Raw genomic sequence first — 12,603 nt, 5'->3', positions numbered from 1 at the left:
CGTGTTGAACGAAAACATCGTCACATTGTTGAAACTGGTCTGGCTCTTCTAGCTCATGCCTCTGTTTCTTTGAAATTTTGGGATTTCGCCTTTGAGACTGCTGTCTATTTAATTAACAGAATGCCATCTTCTGTATTAAATAACTCCAGTCCTCATCTCCTGTTACATAAATCCCCTCCTTCCTATCTTTTTCTTCATGTCTTTGGGTGTTTATGCTACCCTCATCTTCAACTATATAATCGTCAGAAGATGTCATACATGTCTTCTCCATGTGTCTTCCTAGGTTATCCTGAGTCCTTTATGGGGTACAGATGCATGGACTTACATACTAATAAGATTTACACATGCAGGCATGTCAGATTTGATGAAGAAGCTTTCCCCTTTGCTACTAAAACTTCTTTGCAGGATCTATCTACTCCATTTTCTGGACCTTGGGTGGAATCTGCTCTCAGTCATAGCACACCTATTCCTGCCATGTCCAATGATGAGCCGCCAGAATCGCCGCTACCAGCTTCATTCGAACCAGCCGTGGATCCTGGACAGGCTGCCTCGTCGGGTGATCCGGTGGAGCCCGTTGCTCGCCAGCGAGGCCGTCCGCGTGGGCGATCCACCAGGCCCAATGTCCGTACTCACTCTATGGCCACTCGCAGCAACGCAGATGCTCCTCTTTTTGCTCTAGCAGCTCAGGTGCATCCCACGGAACCCACATGTCACTCTCAAGCTGTCAAATATCCTGAGTGGCGTGAAGCCATGGACCAAGAATTCAATGCTCTCCTGCATAACCACACATGGTCTCTAGTTCCACCCACTGCAGGTATGAATATTATTGGTTGTAAATGGGTGTTTCGTACGAAGAGAAAGGCTGATGGTGCTATTGAAAGGCATAAAGCCAGACTGGTTGCGAAAGGTTTTAATCAGGTTTCAGGCCAGGACTTCTTTGACACATTTAGTCCAGTGGTAAAGCCTACGACTGTAAGACTCCTTCTATCTCTAGCTTTATCATATGGGTGGTTTATCAAACAGCTAGATGTTCATAATGCTTTTCTAAATGGTAATCTGGCTGAAACAGTTTATATGAAGCAACCCCCTGGTTATATTGATGCTAACTTCCCGAATCATGTTTGTTTGTTAAAAAGATCTCTATATGGGTTAAAACAATCTCCCAGAGCCTGGTTTAATCGACTACATATGTTCTTACTATCAGTTGGCTTTCAAGCATCCAAGACAGATGTCTCTCTGTTTTATTACTCTAAAAACTCTGCTTTGGTTTATCTATTGGTGTACGTGAATGACATTCTTGTAATGGGAAGTGATCAGGGTATTATGTCTCAGCTCTTGTCTAAACTGTCTGCTACATTCAAAATCAGAGATCTTGGTGAACCAAATTTCTTTCTGGGTATTGAAACAGTTAAGAGTGACAATGAGATTATTTTATCTCAACAATGGTATATGAATGATATTTTAAAACGGGCTGGAATGTCTGAATGCAAACCCCTTTCTACACCTATCTCTATCTCGAAAAATATCCCCTTCAATTTAGATCAATATGATGATCCCAAACAGTACAGGAGTCTAGCTAAAGCACTGCAATATCTCACTGTCACACGACCTGACCTATCCTTTGCAGTTAATCAGTTATGCCAACATATGCATGCTCCCACCATGTCACACTGGGAGCAGCTCAAACGGGTACTCAGGTATGTTAAGGGAACAGTTGATCATGGTTTGCGCATACGACGATGCTCATCTAGAGACATTCATGCCTTCTCTGATTTTGATTAGACTGGTTGTCCTGAGGATCGAAAATCCACGAGTGGTTTTGCTGTTTTCTTGGGGAGTAATCTTATATCCTGGGTTTGCAAGAAACAGAGAACTGTTGCTAGGTCATCCACTGAGGCTGAATACAAAGCTCTTGCATATGTTTGTGCTGAAGTTCTATGGATTATGTCATTACTGCGTGAGATACAGATTCCGGGTATTTCCATTCCAAAATTATGGTGTGATAATTTAGGAGTTACATATATGAGTGCCAACCCAATCTTTCATGTGCGCACCAAGCATGTGGAGATTGATTATCATTTTGTTCGTGATCGAGTAGCTTCGGGCGATATTCAAGTCAACTTCATCTCCACAAAGGATCAACTTGCTGATATCTTCACCAAAGCTCTGTCTGGACTTAGATTTTCTTCCCTAAGGGACAAGCTACAGGTTACTAGTATTCACTGTGCTTGAGGGGGAGTATTAGGACTCTATGTATCTGAGTCTGTTTAGAACTTCTTATCCTTGTCACACTGTGACTCTCTACTTCTTATCCTTATCACACTGTGACTCTCTATTATATATATTCACATCATCTGATCTCATTGTAATCAAGTTCAGAAAATATAATACAATCAGTTCTCATCCTTGCCACCTTTTTGTAGATTGCCCAGAGGCAAAGAGAGCATACAATATGGCTAGTTTGTCTATTCCCTCTGCTGCGAGTAACTCAATGACTGGTTGGTTTTTTTGTTGCCTTAATTTGGCACATGCTGATTTGCTTCCTAAATTCTTGATGGTTTGTTGGGGCCTTTGGTGCAGCCGGAATCAGTGTGTTTGGCAAGTGCAGCTTTTGATCTATCCATGTTGTTGCCTCATGCGCTATTTTTTCCTGAAAATTGGGCTACAGCGAATGAGACTCCAAGGGCTGCTAATGTTTATGGTCATGATGTGCATTGGAAGAGATCGGATATGGGGAGAATAAAATTGAATACTGATGTTGCCATCAACAACTCTAATAACACTATGGAGCTTGGATGGGTCCTCCGGGATGATCATGGTGTGTTCCTCGCTGCAAAGAATAAGTGTGTGCATGGTATGTATAGTGTAAAGGAAGTAGAATCACTTAGTATGAGGGAAGCTTTGAGCTGGTTCAAGAATAAGTGTGTGCATGGTATGTATATATAATGTAAAGGAAGTAGAGTCACTTAGTATGAGGGAAGCTTTGTATATATAGTGTAAAGGAAGTAGAGTCATTTAGTATGAGGGAAGCTTTGAGCTGGTTCAAACACACAAGAATGGGAGAAGTTGATGTGGGAACAGGTTCACAAATTCTTTTTAACGCTATTTCCAGTACTTCATTATTTTCTGCTTTCGGTTTAATTGTAGGTGATATTAAAGAATCAGCATCCACGATTATGGATGTTGAATTTCGTTTTGATAAGCGATCTGCGAATCGCGCCGCCCACATTATAGCTCGGGAGGCCGTTTCTAAGTCAGGTTGCGGCGTGGCTAGATGTCCCTCCTCTGTGTCTTGTTAATTGTCTTGCTAATGATTTAATGAATTAAACCTTTATTCTCATAAAAAAATTGAGAATTAAATTTAGAGTTAATTATCGAAATTGTCCCTTGACTATACAGAAATTACCAATTTAGTTCTTGATTTTTTATTTTATTTTTTTTGCCTAATTATGTCCTCAACTTTAAAATTATTAACCAATTTGGTCATCCGTTTGTTAGCCGTCAGACGTCCGTTTACTTGATACCAAATTAGTAATTTCGCTATAGTCAAGGAACAATTTCAGTAGTTAACTTTTCGGTTTAATAAGATAGGAAATTATGCATGTGATGACCGAAATGGTCCCTTGACTATTGCGAATTTATCAATTTGATCCCGAGTAAATAGACGTCTGATTACTAAACAAACGGAAGACAAAATTGGTTAAGATTTTTAAAGTTGAAGATTTAATTAAGCAAAAAATAGCCAATAACCAAATTAATAATTTCGCTATAGTCAAGGAACCATTTCGATAATTAACTCTTAAACTTATGAAATTTTTACTTAATTTACATTGATCAATTGTAACTATTTTATATTCGCTAGGAAGTTATATTCTGCATAATTTGTTGTGTGCTCATTTTTGTTATAACACTAGTCTTTTTTATACGCGATGTGCAAAAACATATGCCCAATATTTATATTTTAAAAAATAACTAACAAATTCTTACTAATTAAAATATCTAAATGAAATTAAAATTATTTATTATATTAATCCAAGGGAAAATTACATCTTTAGTCCCTGAGTTATAATCAAGTTCCAACTCAGTCCCTAAGTTATGACCGTATTCGAGTTTAGCCCCTCAGTTATGAGCAAAGTGCGAGTTTGATCCCTAGAGTTAATATTCCGTCTGCAGCTAACGGAAAACTTAAAAACAATTTAATAATAGAGGGGTAAAATAGGAATTTCAAATTATAATCTCCTTCTTATGTTGAAACCCATTACGCAACAGTCATTCTTTTCTTCTTGTACCTACAATCGAAGGTCTTTTTCTTCCCCAAGCTCTGAAATCTCAAATTCGTCCACTTCCAAGCTGCAAAATTCATAAGTAAGTTGTTTCTCTATTTTATATATTTAAATAAATAATCAATATTCTCCGTATTTATGAGCAAGAAAAAAGTAATTTGGAGGAGGTGTTTGCTAACTTCATGAAGAATATTGACTACTTTTTTCTTGATAATTAATCAATATGCTCCAAGTTACTTTTTTCTTGATATAAAATAGAGAATATTGATTATTTATTTAAACATATAAAATAGAAAAGCAACTTGTCAATGAATTTCGCAGCTTGGAAGTGGATGAATTTGAGACTTCAGAGCTTGGGGAAGAAAAAGACCTTCTATTGTTGATATAAGAAGAAAATAATGACTGTTGCGCAATGAGTTTCAACATAAGAAGGGGATTATAATTTGAAATTTCTATTTTACCCCTATATTATTATATTATTTTTAAGTTTTCCGTTAGCGGGAGACATAATATTAAAGCTAGGAACCAAACTCACCACTTTGCTCATAACTGAGGGACTAAACTCGGATACTACCTAACTTAGGGACTGAGTCGAAACTTGGTTATAACTCAGGGACTAAAGATGCAATTTTTTCTTAATCCAATATATAATATCTACAAATATTATTATCATTAAAGAATATACGAAAAGATACGATGGATGGATGTGCATGGTAAAATAATAGAAAAGATAACGGAAGTTATAACGATAAGGGTATTTTTGTTCAAAAAATTGTATAGTACAACTCTAAAAACACAATATACAAAATGGTTAGCACTAAAAACATGGTTATAAATTATGGATATAACTTTGCTTGAGACTTATTATGTTTTTAGATTAGATAATGATTTTTTATTAAACAAAAAAGTCTAAAGTTGATGAAACAAATCAGGAATGTCTAGCAGTTGATTTATAGATTGGTATATATATGTCTTATATAGGTATGACCGTATGACTAATATATCCATATGTATATATGGTCTTTATTATTAGTTCTGTTCAGATTAGGTGGTTAACCCTACTTTTAATACACACATATATATACACACTTCAAGTGACCATATCACCCTATATCTGGCTATCTACTTCATATTAACATTATACTATTCATGCCTTAGTCAAAGGAAAGAAAGAATTAAAAAATATAAGCAAAAGTATCAAATAGGCCTATCTACTAAAGTGTTCAATTCCCACCACGAACTAAAATAATGTCTAATTAGTTACACTTATCAGCTAAATTTGTTCGATTAACTTTTTTTTACAGGTTGCTAACCAGTTGACAGTTGTGGTTGTCCGGCTGTTTATAAAATACGTAACCAGTGGCTGAAATTCTTTTTTTTTTTTTTTTTTTTTTTAATTTTTATAATTTTTATTTTTGATAATTGAATAGGCATCTGGTTAGCAACCTGCAAAAAAAAAAAAAAAAAAAAAAAAAAAAGTCAATCAAACAAGCTGGTAAGTATAAGTGGGGCTGATTAGATTTTAATTTAGTTCGTGGTGGAAATTGAGCACTTCGCATTAGTAGATGAGCCTGTTTGACACTTCTGCCATATATATATATATATATATATATATATATATATATATATATATATATATATATATATATATATATATATATATATATCAATTTTTATTACATTATTATTTTATATGAGTTATATGAGTTTGAACCTATCAGTATTCACATAAGAGAGCAACATAGTACCATTAGACTACAAGGTCCTTAGTACTTTATTTTTTATTTTTTTTTTTATTTGTTGCAAGCTTAATATACACAGATTAAATTAAAAAAAAAAAAAAAAAAAAAAAAAAAAAAAAAAAAAGAAGAAGAAAGGACCACAATATTTTTAATGTTTTTTTTTCTTCTAATAAAATAAAACATACGTTGAAATTAGTATACTCTCAAAAAGTATCCTCAGAATCTAAATACATCCATTTGTTATAAATTTTCTTATAAATATGTACAAGAGAAATTAAAATTTTGGTCTTATAATTATTGGATTCTTGTTAATTTCAATCTACGACTTTAAAAATTAATAATTTAATATCATAATTATGTAATTTTTAACAGATTTAACCCATCTGATCAAATTATCGGTCAATTGTAGCCGAAATCTTTTAATCCATTTTTATTTGTTTAATTCGGGGGTGGCAATACGGTCATTCTTGGTGAATAAAGGGGAAAGTTGAGAACGCTGAAAAATTTCTCGTCGGCGGTACAGAGCTTCTCTGCATATGTTTTCCCTGTTCATCTTCCCCATCTCCGTTCGTCTTCCCCATAATATTGCTAATTTCATAATAATGACTAATGAGTGAAGATAAAGAAAAATCAATTATTGTGAATAAATAGTTGCTGCCAAAGAATTTGTTTGTTGCTGCTAGAATTAATCCTCTGCTGCTGAGTTGGATTTAATTTGCCACCCAAACAAAGCTACTGCCTAAAACAATTTGCTGAACCTTCGCGGAACGGGAAACCTGCCACCGTCGCTGGAATTGAAGTTGCCGGGAAATTTTGAACTTGCCCAGAAACTTCCTGCCAGAGAGGACTCGAGGCTGCCATCTGGAAATCCTCCACTGCCACCGCCGGAAATTAATCTATGTAGATTGGAATTTGAACGGAATACACACTGTCGTCGATGAGAATTTTGATGCCGACAAGGAAGCTCTGTACCGCCGACGAGGAATTCTATGGATTTAGATAGCAGCTTCAACTTGGAGCGCAGATACCATCTCCGGCGTACTCCCCCCCACCCCCCCCCCCCCCCCCCTTTTTTTTTTTTTTAAGAAAAACCTGGAATGATCAATTTGCCCCCGAATTAAACAAATTAAAATGGATTAAAAGATTCCGGTGATAATTGGTCGGTAATTTGGCCAGATAGATCAAATCTGTTAAAAATGACATAGTTAAAAGTATTAAATTATTAATTTTTAAAGTTATGGATTAAAATTAACAAGACCTCAATAATTATAGAACAAAAAATGTAATTTTCTCATAAGTACCACTAAGAAGTATTATTATAAGAGAATAAATAGGGGAGAGAAAAGGAAAAAATCAAATAAAAATAGCTACATTTTGGAATATAGCTTAATTTCATTTTTTTGAATAATACTATAGCTTAATTTCATTTTAATTCTGTATTACTTTAATTAATGTATTTCCATTTGCCAATAATCTCTAACTTAACTAGTTAAAATCTCTGTAATACTGAAATAGGAAAAACAGGCCGGAAATAATAATTTTAAAAAATGTATAGTAGGAATGTAGGAAATGTAATACCGAAAAATGTGTGTATGACATATATAGCAGAGTTGAGTGGCCGGGCATTAACGTGCGGTTAGTGTGACCGTACTAAAGTTATGCAAATATTCACCAACAATGTTAGGAAATGTACAACACAAATATGCATTATTAAGTACGCATCACCCAAAAACGCATCATTAGATATGCATAAAAGCACCACACAGTGTTCGGAAATGCACAATTAAGTGTGGGGAGTTATGGTGCATTATATTGGGTGTGTTGTGCATTTTTTGGTGTATTACTTTGTGCATTTTCCTAACAATATTAGTGTCTTTTGTTAACACGTATTATTATTGGTGCATTTTTCAAACGGCCGCAACGACTGCACGGGAAGGCGCGGTCGCATTTGAGCTAACTTATATATATATATATATATATATATATATATATATATATATATATATATATATATATATATATATATATATATATATATATAGTTTTATGATTAAAAATACTATATTAATAAATAAAACTAATGCATTAATCTCTTTTAAAAGAAAAATATATGGTACGAATCAAGCAGCCGCAATTGTAATATTCAATTGTAATATATGCATAAATAGGTCTTAGGAGTTGGAGACTAAAGTGATGAACATCGTCTGCAAAATAGGTTTCAAGAGTAAAAGACAAAGTTTAGGTCTTAATTTTGATTTTTTAAAGATTTTGATCCAATAAAATTTTTTCAATTTGGATTTAAAACACTTTTGAAATTTTTTAAATTAATTATAAAATTATACCAAAATTTTAAAAACTTCTATTTTATTAGGAAATTACATAAAAAATGTCTCGGAATGAGTTTCCAGAAGTTTTGAAATGTTTTATAAAGTGAGAGAATATTACTCTTTAAAAATTTTCATGCATCATAGATTAGAGTGTGATACTCAAATTCAACAAGTATCCAAATATTCTTTTTTTTTTTTTTTTTTTGAGAGCCCAAATATTCTAATTTTATTTTGTACAATTATGAATGCTGTATTGTTACTTCTACACATTTTAAGGTAATTATAAGATGAAGACTAGAAAACCTAGAATTTCTATAACTATCAAAAAGTCATTGAAAACTTAAGATTTACAATTTAAAATTGAGTTTTCAATTACTTATGGAATTCGAAAAATTCTTGTCAATATTATTGACCAGTACTTGAAGTGATCAATAGCAACAAGCACCAAGCACCAAGCACCAAACACCAACATAGATTTTTAGAATATTTGAACAATTAGATCATGATCAATAGCACCAAGCACCAAGCACCAACATAGATTTTTAGAATATTTGAACAATTAGATCACTACACCGTTTTGAAAAAAAAAAAATCACTATGCAAGTAACTAGATATTCATCCACATACGGTCGAGAATTAAAAAGAAAAGAAAAAAAATTTAACCATTTTTCAATAATCATTGAGAAAGTGTTTCTAGCCGAAATCTTGGTTTCTTATCATAGGTTTTTGTTGGATGGTAGAAATTAAACTATGTCCGGAGTAATTAAAAAAAAAACTTTTTGTTTCCTTTTTCTCCTCCAATCATCTTTTTTTTTTTCATTTTTTTTCTCTCACTATATATAAAAAGAAGTAAACAATTTAAAAATAAAATCAAAATTTTGTTCACTAAAATAAAAAAATTTTCAAATTTTAAATTAGTTGTTGCCAAAAGTTTTTTGACCACCAAAATGTACACATACATAATAATCTAAGCTTTGTACTAAGGCAATGAATTTCTCTTGACCACCATTAAGTTAAAAAGATGTGAAAATTTTATCCACATCATGATGTTTGCAAATAGGTACATGATTTTCTAAAAAAGTTTTACTTTTTGACAAAATATACGAGTATTGATTGATTATATCCTATTAAAAGATAAAAGTAATTAAGTTATTAAAGTATTTAATTTACCATTGCTACTGTTAAGGACTTAACTCCAAATTATATATAATTACATCTATGGGTGTAAATGAGTCAATTTGAATATGAATAGTCAAAACTCAAAACTCCGCACACAGGATTCAAAAAAGTAGAAACTTAAACTTGTCTGAGGTTTCTTTTTTGAGATATAGCTCTAGCTCAACTCAAATACACTCGCTATAGTGTTTTTATTTTATTTCTCATATAATAATAATAATAGTTATTATTATTATTATTATTATTATTATTATTATTATTATTATTATTATTATTATTATTATTATTATTATTATTATTATTATTATTATTATTATTATTATTATTATTTCATTCAAATATCATAACAAACTCAGTATTACATTTTGATTGTAGCTATTTTATAAGATATAAAAATATAAATATAAATATATTAGTTAAATTTATAATTATATAATTATATATATGAAGTATGGGATGCACTCAGGTGCGAATAAGTGCCCAGGAAAGAAATGCGAACGAATCAGCGCGTGACACGTGTCCAGATCTAATAACTTAAAAAAAATGCGGTGGCATTTTCGTAAATAATTGAACATCGAAGTGCAAGTAAAATCTCTTATAAGTGCACCTATTTTCACCTATTAGTGCATGTAATTTTGCCTTGTTAGCATTCACTTTCCGCAACCATTCATGCACCTGGGTGTGCTTATAACTATATGTGCAACTATTTATAACTATATGTGCACCTACTTTCACCTATAAGTGCATGTAATTTTGTCTTGTTAACATTCATTGATCTGAGTTCAGCGGGTAGTAATACTCCTGAAAACCACTCGCAAACATTCATACACCTAGATGCAACTACTTATACCTATGTGTGCAACTACTTAGAACTATATGTGCAACTACTTAGAACTATAAGTGCAACTAAGTATTGATGCTCAGTGTAAATTTTTACTTGCACCTATAATACATTTTACATGCACTTGTAATACATTTTACTTGCACTTCGATGTTCAATTATTTACGAAAATGCCACCGCATTTTTAAAAAAAATCAGTGTTTCTCATCCATTAGATCTGGACACGTGGACGAACAGAATCCATTCCTATTTCGCGCCTGGGCGAGCCGTTCGCACCCGAGTGCAACTCTATAATATATATATTAAACTCGATTAAGCACATAACTTGCTCGAGCCGATTATTAAGAAGTTCAAATCTCAACTTGTTATTTAACCAACTCAACTTAATAATAGTCCAATCAAACTTAAATATTTATAAAATCGAACTGGAGTAGCTTGGCTCATTTCTAGCCATAATGGATGTGCATCAACAATATAGTATATGTGAAATATTAAATATAGAAATTCACATATAATAAAAATTTGTTTGTTTAATAGTTGTATGATGGTTGTAGATCAGATTTGTTGAAGAGCGTTCTACTTATCCACCTTCCACCACACTGCAACCCACCAAGTCTAACTCTCTCTCGCTCTATATATATGTATATATATCCATAATCCATCCAAAAACATCATATCGTACATTCCTTGGTTCATGATGGCTCTGGTCACCATTAATAACAAAGCCGACGAACAGAAAGAAAGTTGGAGCAGAAAGAGAGTAATATATCTTTTTGAGGATGAAGAAGATGATGAAGACGAGCTTTTTGAGATCGATCTAGCGGTGGTGGATAGCTTGCCGCTGCCGCGATACTGTTGGGACGACGACTACAGCCGTTTCACCGCCGCAACCAGTAGTGCGCTTCTGGCCAACTGCTTGTTGCCCATTTCTCAGCTCTCCTGCGCCGTTCCCATGGCCGCCAAAGCTGGCGATGCTCTTTTGCTTCAGCCCTCCACGCCGGTGCCGGTGGCTGTCTCCGGGTTACAACATCACATTCACATAGAAGAATATAAGGAAGGTTAAAGATGCTTTTGTTTATTTAATTTTGTGTGCAGTATATTACAGTAGAAGAAAAGCAATAAATTACTTAAATAACTAAAATTGACCCGGCCAATAACTATGGCGAATAGGTGAAGGGGAATTTTTGAACGGGACAGTATCGAAGTATGGCGTGGAGCAGGGGGTTGCGGAAGCTATTCATCGAAACCGGTAGATTATCAGCTGTTTCCCGGGAGATGTAAAAAGAGCAACTCCACTGGCTCCGGCTATGGGAAGGACGCTTTCGTCTTTCTAACTTTGTCATTCAGAGAAAGAGTACAGTGGATAACAACACCGTACCGGCGGGAAATAAAAACCAATCTAAATCTTCAATTCGCCGCCGAAGCTATCGCTTTAGTTTGGCTTTGATTTAATCTTTCTTCGATTCTTCAATCTTCATTCATTGGATTCTTCAATTTCTTCCTTAGCTAGATTCTTCTTCGCATTTGGCCGTTGCTTCGTATTGGGGATTTTTGAATCAATCAACATGAATAATATATGCAGGTGATAAAACTTAAAAGGGAGGTAATGCAAAAAGACAAAAATGCCCTACTCAAATAAAGTAAACAAACAGCTTAATGACGGTACAGTACCGGGATAATTTAATTCACCAAATTTTAAATAATTCCAGGATCAAATTCATTCAAATTGAAAATAACTAGTAATTACATTGACAGTTACGAAACAATTGAGAAATCAAAAACAGTGATTTTCCCTAAAAATTAAATTTTGAACGAAAACCAAGACTATATGGTCTAATGGTATCCGGATTGGACTTTCATTTAGAAGGTTGTGAGCTCGAGCATCAGTGGAGGCGTTGGAGGCGTTATTGGTTCTTTGTGTTTGGAGGCGTTGGAGGCGTTATTGGTTCTTTGTGTTTCAGTAAGTTGAGAAAATATATGAACACGGTTCTTTGTGTTTCAGTAGGCTGAGAAAATATATGAACACGGTTCTTTGTGTTTCAGTAGGCTGAGAAAGTATATGAACACATACTACATTATAATCGAGAAGAAGGATACAAATTATTGTTATGTGAGGCAAAAAGTTAAGGCATGCAAGAACAATTTTAGTTATATTTATAATATATAGGTTTCTATTATCGTGTATTTGTTGACTTTTATGCATGTAATTACTATATTCTGTTGATAATTAAACA

General features: G+C 33.5%; 1 protein-coding gene across 3 annotated transcripts; it reads left to right on the top strand.

Moving 5' to 3' along the window:
* Positions 1-887: 887 nt before the first annotated feature.
* LOC109155132 lies at positions 888-11,748 on the top strand. 3 transcript variants are annotated; one of them, XM_019302868.1, is made up of 3 exons: positions 888-897; positions 10,820-11,427; positions 11,540-11,748. In XM_019302868.1, the coding sequence occupies exons 2-3, from the start codon at positions 11,064-11,066 to the stop codon at positions 11,620-11,622; spliced, it is 447 nt and encodes a 148-aa protein (XP_019158413.1). In that variant the 5' UTR covers positions 888-897; positions 10,820-11,063; the 3' UTR covers positions 11,623-11,748. The 3 variants fall into 3 exon arrangements, with proteins under 3 accessions (XP_019158413.1, XP_019158412.1, XP_019158415.1); XM_019302867.1 differs by lacking the exon at positions 888-897 and having other exon boundaries at positions 10,748-11,427; XM_019302870.1 differs by lacking the exon at positions 888-897 and having other exon boundaries at positions 10,749-11,427; positions 11,567-11,746.
* Positions 11,749-12,603: the final 855 nt, after the last annotated feature.

Source organism: Ipomoea nil, unplaced genomic scaffold (genome assembly GCF_001879475.1).
Source record: "Ipomoea nil cultivar Tokyo-kokei standard unplaced genomic scaffold, Asagao_1.1 scaffold2694, whole genome shotgun sequence".
NCBI lineage: Eukaryota > Viridiplantae > Streptophyta > Magnoliopsida > Solanales > Convolvulaceae > Ipomoea > Ipomoea nil.
This window is presented reverse-complemented; position numbering and strand designations above follow the sequence as displayed.